We start from the raw sequence: 17,914 nt of genomic DNA on the forward strand, positions 1-17,914 counted from the left end.
TATCTTACTCTTTTTGATCAAATCTGTGTTTCAAAATATGTAGAAATATGTTCTCCATATTTTAATCGAATTAGTGCGAACACGAAATATTTTTATGCCGAACTTTCTCGTGGCACTCAACATTTTGGAGCATAAAAAGTTAAGAGAGCGTATAGCGATAACGGTAGGGACTACCTTACCTTGCAATTTTACCCGTTCTCTTCCCCTATTCAAAATCGCATCTCCCAAAGTCTCTCATCTCTCTCTCTGAGTTCTCGACTCGTCGACAATGGAGTCGCCCCAACGCGTCCAAACCCTAGCCGAGTCGGGGCTCTCCCTCCTTCCCGAGGAGTACATCCAACCCCCTGATCTCCGCCCCAATCGCTCCACCGACACCACCACCTTCGCCGCCACTGTCCCCATCGTCGACCTCGCCTCCTCCCATGGCGGCCCCCTCCCCGAGCTCCGCCGCGCCTGCGCCGAGTGGGGCGCCTTCCACGTGGTGAACCACGGCGTGCCCCTCCGCCTCCTCGACGCGATCAGGGGCGCGGGGCTCTCCTTCTTCGCAGCGCCCATGGCGGAGAAGCTCCGCTTCGCGTGCGACCCCGCGTCGCCCGCGTCGGAGGGGTACGGGAGCCGCATGCTCGCCAAGGACGACGGGGTGCTCGATTGGAGGGACTACTTCGACCACCACACGCTCCCGGAATCGCGGCGAAACCCTAGTCGGTGGCCCGGTTTCGTCCCCAGTTACAGGTGAGAACAAAAGGTGCCTCCTTTTTCCTTTTCGAATATTTTTAGTCTCTGAATCACACATATTGCAATTTAGTACTTAGCCATAAAAAGAGATTGTATACTTTATCTTATAAAAGGGATCACTTTCTTTGCTTTACAAACAATAAAAAGTGCTGCCTTTTCTTTTAAGAATCACTTCATCGGGGAGTAAAGTGCTGTGTATATAAATGTCCAGATAACAGGAACCAAGTAGGAATTGTTATAATTGCAGATTATGGTTATTTGATCTTAATATGCAAGGTTTATGCAAAGCTTGAAGTGTAACTTGACATAAGGTGAGTGATTTGGACTGTTTTGTGCTCTAAAATCAGAGAGGAACCACTGCTAATATTTGACGTGGCGTAGTATGATGCATGGTATTTAAGGTGGTCTGGTAATTGATGAGTAACGTGTCGAGCATAAGGTCATGTACGGTTTGAACAAGCAATTCATCATTACGTATTGCAAGCTAAAGAAATCAAAATTTAAAAGTTATATCTTTCATTCAGGTAACCCTGCTTGGTGCAATCTCAATATAGTCCGTTGATAGAAGTGTAAATTTGTAGTAGATGGCATAGTTATTGTGCATAAGTTTTATGGTTCGCTTTCTCAATGCTCTGGCAAACAAATAGAAGAAGCTTATCCTGTCACTGGTTTTTATCATTTAACAAAAGCTGGTTATTTTCTGATACGGTCCTACCGTATCAATAGGGATAAACGATCACTTCGAGGGGATCGAGCCTCCAGAGAATTAAGAAATTGAGAGGTAGGGACAAGATATGAGGGAAAAGAGATAATTTTACTTGATAGTTTCTTGTAACGCCCCGGTTACATTATATAGAGTTCAACTACTCCTAACCATTTCCTAACAAGATAATTGACTATCCCTAATTNCAGAGGCGAGCCAAGCGAGGACCGCGGCAAGGGCATAGCGCCCTAAGTGAGCCTAGTTAGTAGCTTTTCCTTTATGCATTAGAGTACCCTCGTGTACTAGAGAATGTTTTGGATAGTTATGAGAGGGCTACTTATATTTTGAAGAAATATGTACTTACATTTTGGAAGATGAAAATGTAATATATCAAAGATGTAAAAATAGAATGTAAAGTAATAGCTAGATGTATCTCTCTTTATGCACTTGTATGTACACTTGTGTTACTTGCTCTTGTTGTATTGCACTCTTTGTGCTTCTCTCCTTGTTGGATCGCGTATGTATTGAATTATTCCTGGGCAATTCTATGTACATGATCTTACCTTTGAGCCTTGGGCGGACAGGGGAGGTGCTGTCCGTCCGGCGTCTGTTCGACGCGCTCGAACCGGACCAAATTGGTAGCGGTCTCGGGGCGTGACAATAATATTGTCATTTTGTTGTAGTTAGTTATTGTTCGATAACTTAATTATTTTTTTCTCACCATTACTACCGAAATATACATCAGGGGTTTCTAAAAAGTAAATATCTTTGTTAGTGGGTGATTTGATGGTCAAGTAACTATGTAATTCTAAAATCCTTGAAAAATATTCTATAAAAATTTGGAGGTTAGCTATGAAAAATTTCTTTATAGACACCCCTATTCTATTATCTTATGTTATGTTAGGTTAAAGTTTAGGTTAGGAATATTTCCCAAGTAGAAAAATAGGATAGAAAAATAATTATGGAGAGTTGTTTGAGATTCATGTGAATTGAATTGCATGGGAATGTATTTTGTAGTTAAAGGATGGATTGTTAACAGACTATTACTGTGTTGAGTGTCTTTTGTTTTCTATGAAGGAAGTAAAAAAAAAAAAAGGCAGGAAATCAGACCATATTGTCTTGTCATTTCGATAAGCATTTAATTTTAGAAGTTTTTTATTAAGAATTTTTATAAAAATTATGGCCCGCCTTTGAAGAAACTATGCTCTTTCCAGGTAGCAATGTATTAAAGAATATATATTTATATATTTATAACAAACCTTGGTTTCACCTTTGTTTGTAGTTAATTTATTTTCAATCCAAACGTTCACGCCTGCCGTATTCATTGGAAAGCTCCCAACTAACAAATGAAAACTTTTCTAGGGAAATTTGAAATTCGCATTTAATGCAATTCGAAAGTTCACACCTCTAAATTTTTTTGTCAAGGGAACATGACTTCGTTGGAGAGTGTTGTCAAATCATACTCACACTGATATTCATATAGTTTGTAATTTGATTGTTCACACTTTCCTTCCTCATTGGGGAGTTCCAAGTAGAGTTTTGTATAGTTTGAAGAAAACTTCATTGGAGAGCTTTATGATGAGGATGGCAGGTTTGAATCATCAGATTACACTCAACTTTGAAATTCGTCTAGATCAAAATTTTCATGCTGGCCTTCCTTGTTAAGGAGCTTTCCACTAAAATTTTGTTCAGTTAGAATGAAACTTCAGTAGGGAAGTCTGCAACAAGAAGGGTAGGTATGAACCGTAATATTACACCCTTTTGAAATTCACACTGATTTGCAATCCGACAGGTCACAATTGATGCCTATACATATATGGGAAGCTCGGCAGTAAACTTTGTTCAAGGAACAAAACTTTATTGGGGAACTCCCCAATGAGGAGTGCGAGTGTGAAAAGTCAGATCACTCTCAACTTGATTTCCAAAATAGCATATATTGCATTTTACTGCTCACACCTACCCTCATTGGGGAGCACTCCGGTAAAGTTTTATTAGGTTAGAACTTCATTGGAGAACTCCTAATGAGCAGGGCAGGTGTGAACTGTCAGCTGTCTAGACTCATCCTACATTCACACTCGCATTTCTTATTGGGGAGCACCCCTGTAAAGCTTTGTTAGTCAGAAGAAACCTTTAGTGGGAGCTCCACAATATAGAGGGCGAGTGTGAATTGTCAGATACACTCAACTTGTTTTGAAATTTATGTTGTTGCAATTCGATGGTTCACACTTGCCCTTCATATTGGGGGGCTAGCTAGTATAGTTTTGTTTAGTTAAAAGAGAACATTGTGGAGCTCCCCAATATGGAGGCGGATATGAATTGTCAGATTACACTCAACTTGCCTTAAAGTTCGCATAAATTGTATTAGGACATTCACATCTAGCCTCCTCCCTAGAGAGCTCTTGAGTAAAGTTTTGTTCAATGGAAACGAAACTGCAATGGTGAGCTCCCAAGTGAGGAGGGTGGGTGTTAGTTGTCAGCTCATACTCAACTCGCTTCCTAGGTTTGCAGGATTTCAATCCAGCAGCTCACACTTGCCCCTCTCACTGGGGAGCTCCCCAGTAAATTTTGTTTAGTTAGAACAAACCTTCACTAGGAGCTCCCTAAAGAGCAGGGTGTGAGTTATTAGATGACACTCAACTTGCTTTGAGATTTGCATAGATGACAATCCGATCGGTCCCTACTGTCCTCATTGGGGAGCTCTCATTATCATAACTTGTAATGGGCCCAGATTCAAGAATTTATAGACCTTTAGTTAGCTTCTCCTTCATGTATTATGTATAGGCAATGTTGGATCATATTATCTAATATATATAAGTGCATGTATATATTATCTATTATGTGTATGTATTTTATGTACATTGTGGAAAGGATTTATGTGAATTATACTCAATGAAGAGTTCAATGTTGAATTTTATTATCTAAGAAAATACCAATTTTTCTAAGATCAGTCCAATTGCTTCTCCAAAAATAGAACTTTTATGTGTTTACATGAAAACAATTCTGCACTGTTATCAATTATCATGTTTTAACTGATTACTCTTTAATTTTATCATTTGATTTTTGTTATCTATGATAAAATTTTTTATAATAAAATATGTCTACAGAAATTATATCATAACCGCAACCAATATTCCATCTATTAGCTAAGAAGATATAGAGTATCCAATCCGTGTGAATTTTACTAACCTTTTAGCCTTAATCTTTTGTTTCCAAATGTGGATTTTATTATATTAGTTTAGGATATTGGTTACTATAATTTCACAAGTATACGTTGATAAGAGTTGCTTGTTAACACTGTTATCTTTCATTATCATTCTTTTGTGCAGGCCCAGTCCTTTGCAGATAATTCATGTCATAGGCAATTTCATGAGGATATGGTCTGTTTACTCCTTGTACCACTATCTATCTGATACGGTCCTACCGTATCAATAGGGATAAACGATCACTTCGAGGGGATCGAACCTCCGAAAGAATTGAGAAGTAGGGAAGTAGAGAGGAGGTAGAAAGAGAAGACAAGATATGAGGAAAAAGCGACAATATTACTTTCTTATTTCTTGTAACTCCGGGTTACATTATATAGAGTCCAAATCCTTAAACTACTCCTAATCATACCTAATAAATCTATTCCCAAACAAGATAACTGCCTATTCCTAAATAACAAGATATTTAAATTTGAACTTGTTTATTAAAAGGAAACTATTAAAAAGGAAAGTTGGGGTCGCATCATCTCCTCCGCCCTCGAAAGCCACCTTGTCCTCAAGGTGGAAAATCCTCAAGCTTGTCTAATCCTTTTATATCATCTTCTCTATTTTCATCAGGTTCGGCCTCGATAAAAAATAGTTGCTTTAATTTGCATCGATGTCCGGGTCTATATTTTTCATCACAATTGTAGCAAAGGCCTTGATCTCTTCTTACTTTCGCTTCAGCCGGTGTGAGGCGCTTTATGGGTGGAAGCGTCTCATTAGACATTGGTGTTGTTGAGGCAGACAAAAGAGAAGGCTTAGAATTTATAATACGATGTTGAGCTATCAACTTTTCCTCTTGTAGACGAGCAAGACCGATGGCTGCTGACATAGAAGTTGGTTGGAAGGCTCGGACATCATGCTTTAGGTCCTCCCTCAGCCCACTAACGAAGCAACGTATGAAAAATGCCTCAGTTAGTCCTGAAGTGCGATTGGCTAGCATTTCGAATCGAGCCTGATAATCACGAACACTTTGCGCCGAACCCTGTTGTAGTTTTGCTAATTATCCCATATAGTCCTCGTACATAGTTGGACCAAAACGAGTACAAAGAGCTTCTACGAATTCCACCCAAGCCACGACTCCACGGTTCTTCTCGAACCATTGAAGCCATTGTAACGCTTCATTCTCCATATGATAGGATGCTAGCGGAACCTTCTGGATGTCTGGTATTTGATTAAATTTAAAAAATTGTTTCGCTCGGTACACCCATCGAGCTGGATCCTCGCCATCAAACCGGGGAAACTCCAGTCGCGTGACACGAGGTATCACCATCATAGAGTTCTCCATAGAAGGAATGTCACGACCCGGGATCCCTTTGGGTTTGAAAGTACAGCGGAAGTAACTAGAATTTTTTTTTTTTTTGAAAACCTGACCCCAGGGTATGCCAAATCCGCCACAAATACAGGAAATCCACTGTTCACACGGACAGAGTCTCCCCTGTATTTGCACGGCGTCGCGCAAGTACAAGATGTCCAAACAGAGTATAACTAGGATACAACCACAATACATGAATAGACAATTCTCAACATTCATTCACCATTCACCAGATATTTACCATTCAGTGTTTAAACATAGAAACCACAAGAAAAACTCTTTTGAACGTTGTTTCCCACACGGAAACCTTTTCTTTTTAAAACGCTACCACGAGGGGTAGAAAATCATTTTTCCTTTTCACAAAATTCACAAGTTCAATAGTTCATTCAAAACCACATGAATTCGAATAACATAAACCAACTGAACCATGAAATATCAAAGCTATTAATAACAAAAGTAAACAGGGTAGGAACTAAACCAACAAGCCGGGTTGGAAGCTCTAGCGACCACTACGAACGTGTCTCACGTCTCGTCTCTACTCTCACCGCCTGCGATACCTGAAAAATGGTAGGGGAGGTGAGAACATGTAAACATGTCTCCCCTCCCAGTGGGTACCGCAAGCCGACGAAGGCGAGGAGTACTCACCGGATCAGGAAGAGATAAACAACAATATGGTAAACAAATATAGATGCTGATACGAAGAAACTACAGTAGCTATAACAGATAAATGAGCAATAAACAAAACTGCTATTGTAAGGAATGCAAAGCTGAGTATGCCTCAAGGTAACCAAACCAAAACTGTACCCAATCTAGTGCCTGCTATATTGGTCAGCAGACCTCAAGCGCTGCCTGTCACTGATCTGCACCGACCTGATTCACCCGCCCCACAGGACGACCCATCCGGATAAGCACACCTCCGGTCGGTGGCCAAATCAACCCGGTGTCGTGAATACCCCCAAGTGCTGTGACTAAGTCATGCTGGTATGCTCAATACAAAAATCGGCTGAAGCCGGTGCCTAGGCCGAAGCCAGAAACAAGGGCGTACAATGCCGAACCTCGATCAACCAGATCGAAACACATGACGAGAGAGTCGATGTGTTGTCTCGACCCAAAGTCCACAGAGTCCAACTAACCAAAAAGGTCACTGATACGAAGTACGAGAACCGACCAACCAGGTCAACAGATACGGAATGCAATAACCGACCGACCAGGTCAACAGATACGAAATGCAACAACCGACCAACCAGGTCAACAGATACACATATAGATAGAACTACTCTACTCCTACTCAGGATACTAAGCATGCAAACAACGAGCAGAGTATAATGGAATAACATGGGTGCAAGGCTCAATATATACTATGCAATAGTAACAACAGAAGAGTAAGGGTAAGAAACCATTACCGAGCGTGCACCACTGTACCGACTTCGGATCGAAGTACCCACCTATACTAGTGTCGCACCTGTCTCCCAACTGTACACGATCATCAACCGGACCTACGAAGGTCCACCAGGTCAGTAACCAACCCACTAACCCAAAGTACGAGACTCGCAAACCCCCACACAAGTCCCCGAATCGGTTTCCCAAAACCGATCACCGTAACTCACCGGAAGTCTTAAAAACCACACCGGGATGCCGTCGGGACCCACTAAGTGTCCCGAAACTCACCGACTCGTGTTACGAGTCACCCGCTGCCACAAAACACTCCGATTTGGATGTCTTGGAAGCAAACAAAAGATAACATAACCAAATAATTGTCATCGGATAATTGTTCGGATCCGGGTTCCCAGAAGTGTCTATTTTGACACCGGAATCCACCGTCGCTCACCCGTCATCGTTGAACCCACAAAATGATGATGGTGACCAGCCAACAAGGCTCATCGACAAATCATAGGACAACCAAACCACGTCGGAAGGAATCCGAATCGAATCCGCGTTCTTTCGGCGAATTTCGCCGAAAAACGCACCGAAATCGACTCATCGATTTCCGCGAAGGCTATCGGATCATGGACAATCAGTCCAGAGGTCACCAAACACATACACACTGCCCACAGTAGCCACAAGGTGCACAAATGCATAAAAGCCCCTCAATTTACATAAAATCCTATCATTTTATGTAAATCGGGCGATTAAGTGGCTCGTTCACGCAAACCGAGAACTTCTAAGTTCCGCCGAGACACGTACTGCTTGGTCTTGACGTACCGGAGGCCGTGCTCATGATTCAGAGCACAACAGCTCACTGTGCGAAGCGCGGGAGCAACCCGAAGGTTCAACGAATAGCGCGTAGATGGGAAAAAACGCGCCGAACAGAACTAACCGGACTTCGTTGATCCAAAGTGAGGTGAGCACTGTGATCAGAACTGACCAACGATCACCGTGCTCACCTCCGGAGGCATCGGAACTGTAAGGTACCGGACTTCTAAAATTATGAAGTTATGGTGTACGTTGCTTTGGAAAGCCAATTGGATGGTTTCGTGAGGTTCGGTGAAGTTCTGGAGCAATCGGGCGTTTCGATGCGCATAGGCGCGAAAACGGAACCCGAAAGGCTAACTTGGGCCGTGAGCTAAATCCGGCATTAGCGAGGATGGAAAGATGATGAAAACATGTTTGAAAACATGTTTGGAGAGTCTCGGTTCGATTTGAGACGAATCGGAGGTCAAACGAACGAAAACGGGCGAAAACGGAGCGAAAACGGACGAAGCTGAAAATTGGCTAAGTCTGGGCTGAAGGTCTCTCTGGGACCGGTCCCAGGTAGAGAGACCGGTCTCTCAGAGACCGGTCCCTCATGTAGNCAGGACCATGCAAGCTCTGATACCAAATGATACGGTCCTACCGTATCAATAGGGATAAACGATCACTTCGAGGGGATCGAGCCTCCAGAGAATTAAGAAATTGAGAGGTAGGGACAAGATATGAGGGAAAAGAGATAATTTTACTTGATAGTTTCTTGTAACGCCCCGGTTACATTATATAGAGTTCAACTACTCCTAACCATTTCCTAACAAGATAATTGACTATCCCTAATTATATTCCTAAATAACAGATATTTAAATTTGAACTTGTTTAATAAAAGGAAACTATTAAAAAGGAAAGTTGGGTCACATCATTTTCAAAATTCTGATGTCTTTCAAAATTATTATTCTCCACTGTTCAGTTCCTCAAACAGCATGATGGTATGAAGACAACAACGTTGAAGTTGACTTGGTGTACAAAAATTCTGTCCACTAAATCAACCAGCTCTTTTAAAAGTCTACGACTATCTATACACGCTTCGAGTTCTTTTAGGTACTGCACCATTCTGAAGAACATAGAGTACAGTATATGAGATTCCTTTCTTCCTTCCATTTGAATTGGGACCTTGTTAGGTTTTAATTAGTGATACAGGTCCTTGTTCTGATAGAATGTTGCTACTTTTATTTCCTTGTAATCCCTTTAGTATGTTTGTTCAATGATTAAGTTTCTCAACATTTGGAGAGCTTTTTTTTTTTTTTTGCGAGACTTGAACTTTCTCGTTCTGAGATGCACAGGGATATTGTGGTGGAATATAGCAACAGTATGAAAGAGCTTGCTCAAAAACTGTTACATTTGATCTCGAGAAGTCTTGACTTACCGCCTTCGTATATTGAAGAGGCAGTTGGGGAAGTTTACCAGAACATCACAATAAGCTACTACTCTCCTTGTCCACAACCCGAACTTGCTCTTGGCTTGCAAGCGCATTCCGATATGGGCACCGTAACGCTTCTAATCCAAGACGACGTGGGAGGGCTCGAGGTATTGAAGGACGGGGAGTGGGTAATCATGCAGCCTTTACCTGATGCCATTGTTGTCATCTTAGCAGACCAAATGGAGGTACTATCACTTTTTTGCTTAAATTTTAATATTTTATTGCTATATGTATATTAGTTATGGAATTGGCTAAATATTCTAGTAGAGATAAGTGTTGCAAATGGAAATATGCCATTTGACCGTAAAGTACCTATAATTTAATGGGTGACTTTTATATAGGTCCCTAATTTTGGACAATGGAAGTAGCCTTTAGTTTTTCTCAACCACCAGATTAGTCCTTGACTGTTTCTCTCATTATCTTTTTTTCTTTTTTTTTTAATAAAACCCCTTGCACTGAATTGCTTAATTGGCAAATTTCACTTATTCTTTTAAGTTGATCAAATAACTTTCTAAAGCAGGTTTCGAGTTGTTGATCATGAACTAACTAAAAGAAGGTTAAAATTGCCACGTCGCTAACCATCTTTTAATCTTAAATTAGTTTTTTCCAGTCGTCGCTAAAGGAGCATCTGATTCTGAAAATAATTTAAGGCAGCGTTTGGTTAGGGGATAGGGATAGGGATAGCCCCTTATCCCCTCCTTTATATCCAAACGCTAATTTTTTTACCCGAGAATAGTAGTTCTCTGTTATTCCTACCAACACCTCTATTTTTTATACAAAACTATCTAATATTTTTCTTATCTCCAGGAACAACCCAATTTTTATCTAAACGCTATTTTTCTTATCCCCATACTTGTACCTATCCCTGTAATAGCTAGTTCTTGCTTATACCCGAACCAAACGGTACTAGGGATTTAGGAAAAGCTAAAGGAGTTTGTTTGGAGCTAACATGGTGGTCCAGAAAAAGTTTTTTTTTTTTTGTGTAAATTGACATATAAAGTTCAGGGGTTATTGATACTTCTATTTCAAAAAGAATTATGATTTCTTTTCACTATCTTTCTTTTGGAGCTTGGAAAATTCTCCCACATGTACCTTAAAATTTCTGAATCTTCTGCAGATCATAAGCAATGGGGAGTATAGGAGTGCTCAGCATCGAGCCATCGTCAATTCTAACCGCGCTCGCCTCTCTGTTGCCACATTCTACGATCCATCAAAGGCGAGGAAAATATACCCCGCTCCGCAACTAATAAACGAGCACCGCCCTGCAAAGTATAGGGAGGTTCTTTACGGTGACTATGTTTCTTCTTGGTACAGCAAAGGTCCCGAGGGCAAGCGCAACATCGACGCCCTTCTGATCCAATAATAATAGCAAATTTTTTCTGATAGCACACATGATCTGTAAGCATCTGTTTTGAAGTGCAATAATGCGGTCGTCGTATCCACCAGGATTTATAGAGGAAGACAAAAATTGCTTTGAATTATGTCAACTTTTTAGTGATGTAAAGGGGAAATTGGTCGATCAATAAACTGAGTTCAGATTAAGTTCTCGTTAAATTTTTGTTGGTGTATTTCTCATCATATCATGATGATTCTTGTGTACAATAATAATAATTTTTCAGATGGATTTATGACTCTTTAAAAATTCGGGATTGTACTTTTGCCGTTAAGTGTTACGTTTTTAATATTTAGCATGTTCTTATATTGGTACTGCTCTCGATTGGTGATTAAATTTATTTCTCAGAGACATAAATAAATGTATACAATTTCTCTCTCTCTCTCTCTCTCTCTCTCTCTCTCTTAAATTCTTTATAAATTTTAAATGTTGTCTATTAATGGAGGACAATGTTCACTTCGGGTTGATTCTTTGTGAATTCCTCTCTTTTACATTTTCTTTTACTAAACTGATTCTGTAAATATTTCATTGCTGATTTTTCGGCAAAAAGGCTAATTGGTCTACAACAACTCACACAGTAATTGCGCAAAGTGTAATCTTATCGAATCAACTAGGTCATCAATGGTTTTTTTTTTTTTTTTTTTTTTTTTGTGGTGTAGTTTTGTGTATCCAAAGTGGTATAGAAAATCACGGATGTCATAATAGAAAGTCTTTTTCTAAATAGTGGCAGTTGAATATGAGATCTACTTGATGCTTGTTTGGCTTGGCTTCTGGACCAATTCGCTAGTCTGAAAAGGGTAATACATGCTATCTTGCAACCATAAGCTCTGTAGCTTTTGCTGTTGTGGAAAGCCAAAATGCGCTTCTTGGTCTCAAAAGCAAAAGCTCTGATTTTAAACTTTTGATTTTGCTGCAACATGTAGCTAGCTTTTGGGAGCTTGCAGTCAAAACATTCTAGTGCTCTTCTTCAAACAGTTTTAATTGAAAAGAATTGACGCGGATGCTTCAATTTGTTTGACCCATTTGTTTGATTGTAGATGAGTTACCTCATGATAAAACAGAAGCTTAAACCCAAAATTTACCTCCTAAAAGAACTGATGCATTGGCAATTCTTGCAATTGGGTTCTTTTCATTTCTGCAAAGCCCAAAGCTTCTTAGCTCATTAATTAAGGATAATATTCGCTTTTGTACTATATATATCTCATACACAGTATTCTTCTTCCTGAATTCAAATTACTAGCAGGATGGCGAAGAGACCGCAAAATCAAATCTTTGCAATAAATCAAATTTCAGTTTTGATTCCGTAAAAATCGTCAATTAGAATATCTGGATCAAGTACAAACTGTATACTAGTTTACAATACTGAAACCATGAAAGAATCGACTCAATAGTTAATCCATTAATATAAAGAAAGGAGAAGATATGAATGAAAATGGGAAAACTACCGACAGAATTGGCTCGATCTGATCACAGTAAAAGATGAACGAACAATCTGCGACAGATTCTATCTCTTAGGTTCTTCACAAAAGCTTCGTACATGAATCGGATCAAAAAAGGTTTGTTCAGACCATTTTATCTTACCCAGAAAGCGATCTCGAGGACTGTAACGGAAATTAAGATGACGGCGAGGAGAATTCCGTAAACTGCTTTCCAGGTATCACCAGCACCTCCAATTTGAATTCCAAGAGCAATGTTAACCGCCGCGAGGAAAAGAGCAAGCCGGCCGACCCAGTGGTGGTACCAGTTCCAGTACTTGCGGATCTTCGACTCCTTATCCGGTCGTAAGAAGAATGCAATTACCTGAACAACAAGGAAGTCACAGTCACATCGCAATTGACTATCGTCTTTCGGAAACAAAGAACATCACATTTGAATGAAGTTCATAGATCACAATCTAAGTTCGCAAGGCAAAAAACCGGATTCTTTTGTGACAGCTTAACAGATGAAGAGAAGAAACTATACACAGTATATCGACAATTTGGGCAAAAAAGAGGATTTTCCATGAAATGAGATTCCACACACCTGCAGAGAACCTAGCACAAGGATAAAAACGCCGAGGCCCCTGTGTGTTGTGAAATTAGAGTGTACTCTGTTGTAAAGAGCGATTCCAGCGACCGCACCCGCGAGGCCGATAAGAAATCCCACAAATTGAATAATTACATGAAGGTGGTACCAAAGAGGATCTCTTCGTCTGAAGTATCTCGCGACAATGGCACCGACAGGTAGAAGCACTCCCCATCCAAACATGGCTAGCGCACCGTGATTCCTTTTCAACTCGTATGGATAAAAAGAAGACGACGAAGACGAGGAAGGAGAAGTAGAAGTAGAAGCAGAAGCTCCTGCAAAAGAGAGAGAGAGAGGAAAAAAAAAAAAATCAAATGTTTGAGGGGATTAAGTGCTTTCTTGAATACAATTCCACATTGAAACACGAATAACTTTAAATTTCTTGCGCAATTTTACCTGGAGAAAAATCGAAAGAGACCGACGTCTTATCGTCGTGTTCGGTGAGACGGTAATTCATGGGCGGAGTCGTCGAGTAAGCGAACAGAAGCGCCTGGCGAGTAACGGGAGCCTGAAACTTCAACTGAAATGCTAAGTAGATACTCGCCCCGTAAAGTACAACTGAAGGAGCAGCATCACTGCTGAGCAGCAAATTCCCCTTATTCACGACGGCTTGCGAACTAGTCTGGCCGCCTAAATAGAATTGTTTGATGTACGCCCGCCCTTCGTTGCCGATCCAGCCGACCATCGCGCTCGACCCGGTCATCATGCCATCGTTGGAGAACGCGATCCCGACCCATCCCGACGTGTACGGAGAGGACAGCACAATGCTCAAGATGTTATCCTGGTTCTGAGAATGCTGCAGCAGGTAGGCATTGAAGATAAGATGCAGAATTGTGGTTATTGTATGTTTCTGCTGTGAGGATTCCAAAAATTGAATGCAGATCACAAAAATGTAGGTTTAGTTGGAGAATTTCAAATACATAAAGCCGATAATTTTAGTAAAATTTCCGACATAACAAACTAGAGTAACTTAAAATTAAAATAAAGTAGAACTTGCCTGAGTTATGAACAATTTTGAGTCAGCTATCCAACCTTACAAAATTTTAAATTTACTACCCAACTAATTTCAATTTGTTTGATTTGAACCAACTAACAATAATTTGACTTTAATATTTGAATGTGTTATTTATTTTTGCAGGTTTAGTTAGTATACTTTATACAATTCTTGCTGCTATAAATTTGTTAAAGCAAATAATTAGCTTAAATTTTAGAATCAAATTACCGTTGATCGACTCAAATCAAATAAATTGAAATGTTGAGTAGTAAAATCAAAATTTCGAAAGACTGTATAGCCGACTTAAAATAGTCTATAATTCAGATAATTTCTGTATGCTTTTACCTTAAAATAATTAGAAGTAAAAGAAGTGTCTATAGGGAAAAAAAAAAANGAAAAAAAAAAAAAAAAGAAAAAAAAAAAAAGAGATTGATTTACCCTAAGGATGAAGCTGTTCCACATGGGCCTACAACTGAGGCCGGAGACGTTGAAGGGGGCGGGGAGGAAAGCACTCAGATCGGCGCTGCAGCCGTTGATCTGAGAACAGACGGCCCCGATCGCTGCCGACAGGGCGAGGGTTAGGGCGAGGAGGGAAAACGCCGGCGACATCGTAGAGAGAGAGAGGTGAGAGTGTGGCGTGTGTGGTTCGGGGTAGCATTTGGGGGAAGCGATGGAGAGGAGGGTTTGGTTTGGTGGTGGTGAGAGGAATCGCTTCCAAGTGAAGCTTGGGGATGATGATGATGATGATGATGATGATGATGATGGCCATGGTTGGCCATGGTGGTGGTGGTGATGATGATGATGATGATGATGATGATGCCATGGAGGATGGTATGGTGGTGGAGGTCGTTGTGGTGGCGGGAACCCACCGCAATAGTACAATACCAACCGTCATTTGAAAAAAAAAAATAAATTGAAAAAAAAAACAAGGTGAAAATGCATGGAGACCCCCTCAATTATAGTGCGTTTTGAATTGACCCCCTTATTTTTTAACTTTGTGATACTTAATGGTTATTATCTTCTCCACTTTCAATATATCATCAAAGAACTTGAGAGTGATTTTAAACAAAAAAATTAGGAATTTTATCAAATTCACGAATAATTTTATTAAATTCAATGAGTCTAACTAATCGCTTTGCAATAAATAAACTGCAACAATTCACAGCTAATAGCTAATCGAGCAATTACATTCGACAAAATTTTTAGTTGAATGCAAATAAAAAAAAAAAAATCACTAAAAAGTTAAAATCTAAAGTTGAGGGCCCATTTCAAAATGTCTTATAATTGAAGCAAAAAAAACTTCCCTTTAATTATCATCATTATTACAATGAGAATCCAAAACATTGGAAATATTTTTTTTGAAAAAAAAAAAAACTCGCATAAAGCAAATCCACAAGTAATAATAACTTGATCAAAAACTTCAGGCTAATTCACAAAGTACACAAAATAAACATCCAATAGAAACAAATATCCTCAAAAGGAGTCCCAATTACTACACATAATAATATTAGTAACGAAGCTATCAATCATATATTTACACACAGTACAAATCATTTATTTACAATTACCACATTAATATCCTTTTAATTTTTTATTTTGGTATGGATAACTCGTGCAAAAAAAAATCAGAGAAATAAAGATCAATAATTATTGAATATAACAAGCAATGTAGAAGAGACTAAAACTGCTCGAAACCTATGAAAAATACACATCCTTAGAATGAGATGAAAGAGATTTGTCGATCAACATATCATCGAATTCGATATTCGCCGTCCGAATTCGCCGGAAGAGGGATTCTCATATAGACTTCGGCAGTCTGAAGATATGCTCCTCTCCGCTCTCCTCGTCGAACTTCCTCACCCACTTGCTCTTCCCGCGCCCCACCATCCTCTTCTCCTTGCCCTTGTTCGCGCCGCCGCCGCCGCTCCTCTTCCAATCCGTTATCCCAAACTCATCGCTCTTGCCGATCATCGTCACCTCGATCCCCTCCCCGATCGGGTGCTTCACCGACCGCACGGCCGCCCCGTCCCTCACCTTCCCGACGTCGCCGCACAGGCCTTCTCTCCCTTCGGTTAGGTTGTTCGCGACCACGACTGATTTCTCCGGATTGACGTCGAGCAGCTTCAGCAGGTCCTTGTAGGAGTTGGTCTTGCAGTCGACGAGGGAGAAGTCGATGTTCTCGTACTCGGGCAGGAGCTCGGTGGCGTTCCCGACCTTGAACTCGACCATGTCGTCGAGGCCGGACTCGTTGATCACCTCTCTCGACGCGGCCAGGGACTCTTCCTCCGGCAGAATGCAGACGAGGCGGCCGCCCGTCTGGCGCGCGGCGGCCGCGAGGGCGATCGTCGATTGGGACGCCTCCGACGACACCTCCACGATGAGCTGCGCGCTCATGCCGGCCGCCAGGGCTGAGATGAACTCATTCGTCTCCGGTCCGGCCGGTCTCGACGGCTCGTTTCGCCCGTCGTGGTCATGCTTGCACTAAAATGAGAAAAAAAAAAAAAAAAACAAAAGGGAGGGAAAATTTAAGCCCATGGATCACATAGGGGTAGAAAATTTGAATGAGAATAGTACAATGCGTACTTATGTGAGATTCTAGATATATAGTGGCTTTATTATATAAAACATAACCTTCTTTATATGCTATTTGTTGAGCTAATTATATTGGGCCTATTTGTTATTTGGGCCTTGCTATTTGGGCTATGTAATTTGGTGAAGTCAAAATCTCCTCTTTCTATATTTTCTTATCATGTATGTGGGCCCCTATTTGTAAGCTTTTGGATCATAATTCTTTTGATCCAAAAGGCCCATATTGTTAGCCTCTTCTCTTAGAGAGCTAAAGTGGGATATTAGCATAGAGAGAGAAAAATAGAGAGAGAAGTAGAGAGTGAGAAAGGAGTGGGAGAAAAGAGAGAAAACCCTAGAGCTTGGTTTTGATCTTAGTTCTATCAAGAAGGAGGTGAGATCTTCCTTGTGAGGTGTGGTTTACACCATTTGGGTAGAGTTAGAGATTGTTGGAGCTCTCTTTTATACCTTGGAGTTAAGGTGATATTTCTCCCATTTGAATCTCTCTTGTAATCTCCAAATTTATAGTGAAAGCTTCTTTTGCATTGTTCTCCCGTGGATGTAGGCATAGCCGAACCACGTAAATCCTTGTGTTTTTGTGATTTAGTTTGTTTTGTTATTGCTCTTGTGATTGGCTCTCCATTTGATGCTTGTAGAGAGTGGGTTGTGAAATTGCCCACCAAGTGTTTGTGAAATTGCCACCAATATTTTTCACCCTTATTTGACATCACTATTCCTAAACAAATTAATCACACAAGATGATTCTGAAGGACTCTTTGCACTCCGAAGATTTTCCATTCCATAGACTAGTTATATGCAAAAGTAAATAAATAACAAAAACATGAAACGAATAATTAATTCCCACAAAATCCATCATTCTAATTACCAACAAAAATATGGAATAATAATTGCTTGTTCACGAATAGTGTAGATCAAAATCCTTACCAGTTTAAGGGTGTCGAGATAAGCATTCGTTGCCGATTTCGGAGACCACACCATTATATATATTCTTCTCCAAAGCAACACTCTCTTCTTTTCTCTTCTCTCTTTTTTTTTTTTTTGGAGCAATTTGATTAATTGGTCTAAGAAAGAACACAATAATTGGTTTAATTTTTTATTTTTTTTTTTTGTTCCGAGAGGAAATTTGAGAGAGAGGGAGAGAGAGAGAGAGAGAGGGAGAGATTATTATTATTGGTATTATATGAATATGAACGAAGAGAGAGATTTTGAGGGGTGGTG

At 40.3% G+C, this 17,914-nt stretch overlaps 2 protein-coding genes across 3 annotated transcripts; one reads left to right on the forward strand and one right to left on the reverse strand.

Moving 5' to 3' along the window:
* Positions 22 to 11,326, forward strand: LOC109718692 (probable 2-oxoglutarate-dependent dioxygenase ANS). The gene is made up of 3 exons (XM_020245057.1): positions 22 to 732; positions 9,523 to 9,844; positions 10,777 to 11,326. The coding sequence occupies exons 1-3, from the start codon at positions 269 to 271 to the stop codon at positions 11,020 to 11,022; spliced, it is 1,032 nt and encodes a 343-aa protein (XP_020100646.1). The 5' UTR covers positions 22 to 268; the 3' UTR covers positions 11,023 to 11,326.
* LOC109718123 (cytochrome b561 and DOMON domain-containing protein At3g61750-like) lies at positions 12,385 to 17,853 on the reverse strand. Of its 2 annotated transcripts, none has more exons than XM_020244148.1 (4): positions 17,621 to 17,853; positions 13,513 to 13,912; positions 13,075 to 13,391; positions 12,385 to 12,852 (listed from the first exon to the last, which is right to left on the reverse strand). In XM_020244148.1, the coding sequence occupies exons 1-4, from the start codon at positions 17,672 to 17,674 to the stop codon at positions 12,625 to 12,627; spliced, it is 999 nt and encodes a 332-aa protein (XP_020099737.1). In that variant the 5' UTR covers positions 17,675 to 17,853; the 3' UTR covers positions 12,385 to 12,624. The 2 variants fall into 2 exon arrangements, with proteins under 2 accessions (XP_020099737.1, XP_020099736.1); XM_020244147.1 differs by lacking the exon at positions 17,621 to 17,853 and adding an exon at positions 14,549 to 14,912.

Source organism: Ananas comosus, linkage group 12 (genome assembly GCF_001540865.1).
Source record: "Ananas comosus cultivar F153 linkage group 12, ASM154086v1, whole genome shotgun sequence".
NCBI classification, from domain to species: Eukaryota; Viridiplantae; Streptophyta; class Magnoliopsida; order Poales; family Bromeliaceae; genus Ananas; species Ananas comosus.

What these genes read in the sequence shown, in the direction of transcription:
- LOC109718692 (XM_020245057.1), top strand. Translation starts at nt 269, where the DNA reads ATGGAGTCGCCCCAACGCGTCCAAACCCTAGCCGAGTCGGGGCTCTCC. An exon ending in GGTTTCGTCCCCAGTTACAG is followed by an intron (nt 733 to 9,522) that starts GTGAGAACAAAA and finishes TGAGATGCACAG; the next exon opens with GGATATTGTGGTGGAATATA. An exon ending in TCTTAGCAGACCAAATGGAG is followed by an intron (nt 9,845 to 10,776) that starts GTACTATCACTT and finishes AATCTTCTGCAG; the next exon opens with ATCATAAGCAATGGGGAGTA.
- LOC109718123 (XM_020244147.1), bottom strand. Translation starts at nt 14,719, where the DNA reads ATGTCGCCGGCGTTTTCCCTCCTCGCCCTAACCCTCGCCCTGTCGGCA. An exon ending in GGAACAGCTTCATCCTTAGG is followed by an intron (nt 13,913 to 14,548) that starts GTAAATCAATCT and finishes TACCTGCTGCAG; the next exon opens with CATTCTCAGAACCAGGATAA. An exon ending in CTCTTTCGATTTTTCTCCAG is followed by an intron (nt 13,392 to 13,512) that starts GTAAAATTGCGC and finishes TCTCTTTTGCAG; the next exon opens with GAGCTTCTGCTTCTACTTCT.